Source organism: Cibotium barometz, chromosome 57, assembly GCF_041138505.1.
Source record: "Cibotium barometz isolate CiBa-2024 chromosome 57, ASM4113850v1, whole genome shotgun sequence".
Classification (NCBI taxonomy): domain Eukaryota; kingdom Viridiplantae; phylum Streptophyta; class Polypodiopsida; order Cyatheales; family Cibotiaceae; genus Cibotium; species Cibotium barometz.
Genome location: NC_141102.1, coordinates 21,331,947 through 21,333,865, shown reverse-complemented (window position 1 = coordinate 21,333,865; position 1,919 = coordinate 21,331,947). Strand labels below are relative to the sequence as shown.

At 43.5% G+C, this 1,919-nt stretch overlaps 1 protein-coding gene across 1 annotated transcript; it reads left to right on the top strand.

Moving 5' to 3' along the window:
- Positions 1 to 726: 726 nt before the first annotated feature.
- LOC147606546 (major pollen allergen Bet v 1-K-like) lies at positions 727 to 1,672 on the top strand. The gene is made up of 2 exons (XM_086791751.1): positions 727 to 1,009; positions 1,110 to 1,672. Exons 1-2 carry the CDS (start codon positions 739 to 741, stop codon positions 1,385 to 1,387), a joined length of 549 nt encoding a protein of 182 aa, XP_086647877.1. The 5' UTR covers positions 727 to 738; the 3' UTR covers positions 1,388 to 1,672.
- Positions 1,673 to 1,919: the final 247 nt, after the last annotated feature.

Genomic DNA, 1,919 nt, shown 5'->3' with positions numbered 1-1,919 from the left:
GAATTTCATAATTACGACTTATATTCTTAGAAAGGGTTATAGTTTATTTTTTAGAAAAACTTAAATAAGGAGTTTTTATGAGTAAAGCGAATCAAGACAAAATAGTAAGAGCACTAAAGTGGATAGAAAGAAGATAGCCCATGCCCCACTATTTGTGTGGTTACACATAAAATCTCCTTAACGCTGGCCTACGTGGAAACGAGCCCTTTACTGTTTCCACGCAGGTCTTTTACTGAGGCCCTTTACTATGAAAAATTGATTCCAAACTGCAAACCTTCCATGTCGAGGTGCCCGTGAAGCATCCTCCGTCCTTGGTGTGGCAGAGTCATGGCAAGAATCTGCAGAGGTCGGTGTCCATAGCTCTTCCGGGGCACTTCGACAAAGTGGAGTACCTCGAAGGGCCGTCTCTAGCAGCGGGAGAAGTCTTCATAGAATCCTATGATGAAGGTGATGTCCATCGCTTGTAAGTTTTAGCTTTTTAAAAACAGAGTAAAATTTTGTCTTGTGCATAAGCTAATTTATTTTGCTCTTACTATACGTAATAGGCACTTTAGGCATGTACCAAATCTACTTCTTAAATGACCCCTCATGCACATGTATCTCCTATCTAGACCCACACTCATGGTAATATCTCGTCCCTGCGCACTTTAGGCATGTACCAAATCTACTTCTTAAATGACCCCTCATGCACATGTATCTCGTGTTTGTGAGCCAATACACCTATCTTGACCCACACTCATGGTAATATCTCGTGTTTGTGAGCCTGTACTCTTAGAACACCCTTCTTTCGACGTTGTGAACGAGAAGAAGAAGAAGATGGATTCCAAACTGCAAAGCTTCCACGTCGAGGTGACCGTCCAGCATCCTCCGTTTGTGGTGTGGCAGAATCACGTCAAGAACCTCCAGAGGTCGGCGTCCATAGTCCTGCCGGGGCACTTCGACAAAGTGGAGTACCTTGAAGGGCCGCCTCTAGCGCCGGGAGGAGTCTTCCTAGTAACCTATGACGAAGGTGATGAACATCGCTTCCCTTGTCAGTTTTAGCTTGTAACATTTTGTCCTGTGTGCTCAAGCTAACTTGTTTTGCTCTCTCTCACTATATACGAGTATAGCCGTCCCTCACTATAGCTACATGAAGCTGCGGTGGGATGAGATCGACCACGACAAGCATTGCTTCAACTCTACTCTCGTGGACGGAGGCGCCCTCGGAAAACACTTCGCACGCCTGGCCTACTCCTTGCAGATCCTACCTGGCGCTGACGTGGACTCCTGCCTCATGCACTACACCGTGGAGTACGTGGACCTTGGGCAGCACAACTTCCACGACTTCATCAAGGAGGAACTTCACAAAATCTGCAAATCTCATGAGTCACACCTGAGCTCTGTTTGAAGGATCGTTCGGACGGTTACACTATGTAGCAAATAAGGTGCATCTGATATGTAGTATAAAAGTACTTGCTCATTGTTGAATTTCCACGTATGATGCTGAAGGCCTTATCCTCAAGGCTTATATAATAAAAGTGCTGGCTCGGTGTTGAATTGCCACATAGGACGCTGGAGGCCTTATCCTCAAGCAAATATATGATTTAAGTATCCCACCATTATGCATATGCCTCTAAACTAGCTTTGTTGTATGACTTGTAAAATTGTGTATAAATCTTTAAGTTATGCTGATCATCTCCTCTCCCAAGTTTGTTTCTCATCTCAAACTCGTACATGCAAACTTACATACTATTCCAAACACTACCTCTAGTACTTAGTGATTTAGATAAACCTTGTAACATTTTCCTTAGCCACAATTGTATGCACATTTTCCTTAACCACAATTGTATGCACATCACCTGGACACAATCATAGCGAGAACTCATTATATCTATAGCGCAGTTCATTACAAACAAATGTGAATGTATCTAGGCAGATTA

What these genes read in the sequence shown, in the direction of transcription:
- LOC147606546 (XM_086791751.1), top strand. Translation starts at nt 739, where the DNA reads ATGGTAATATCTCGTGTTTGTGAGCCTGTACTCTTAGAACACCCTTCT. An exon ending in CCTAGTAACCTATGACGAAG is followed by an intron (nt 1,010 to 1,109) that starts GTGATGAACATC and finishes ATACGAGTATAG; the next exon opens with CCGTCCCTCACTATAGCTAC.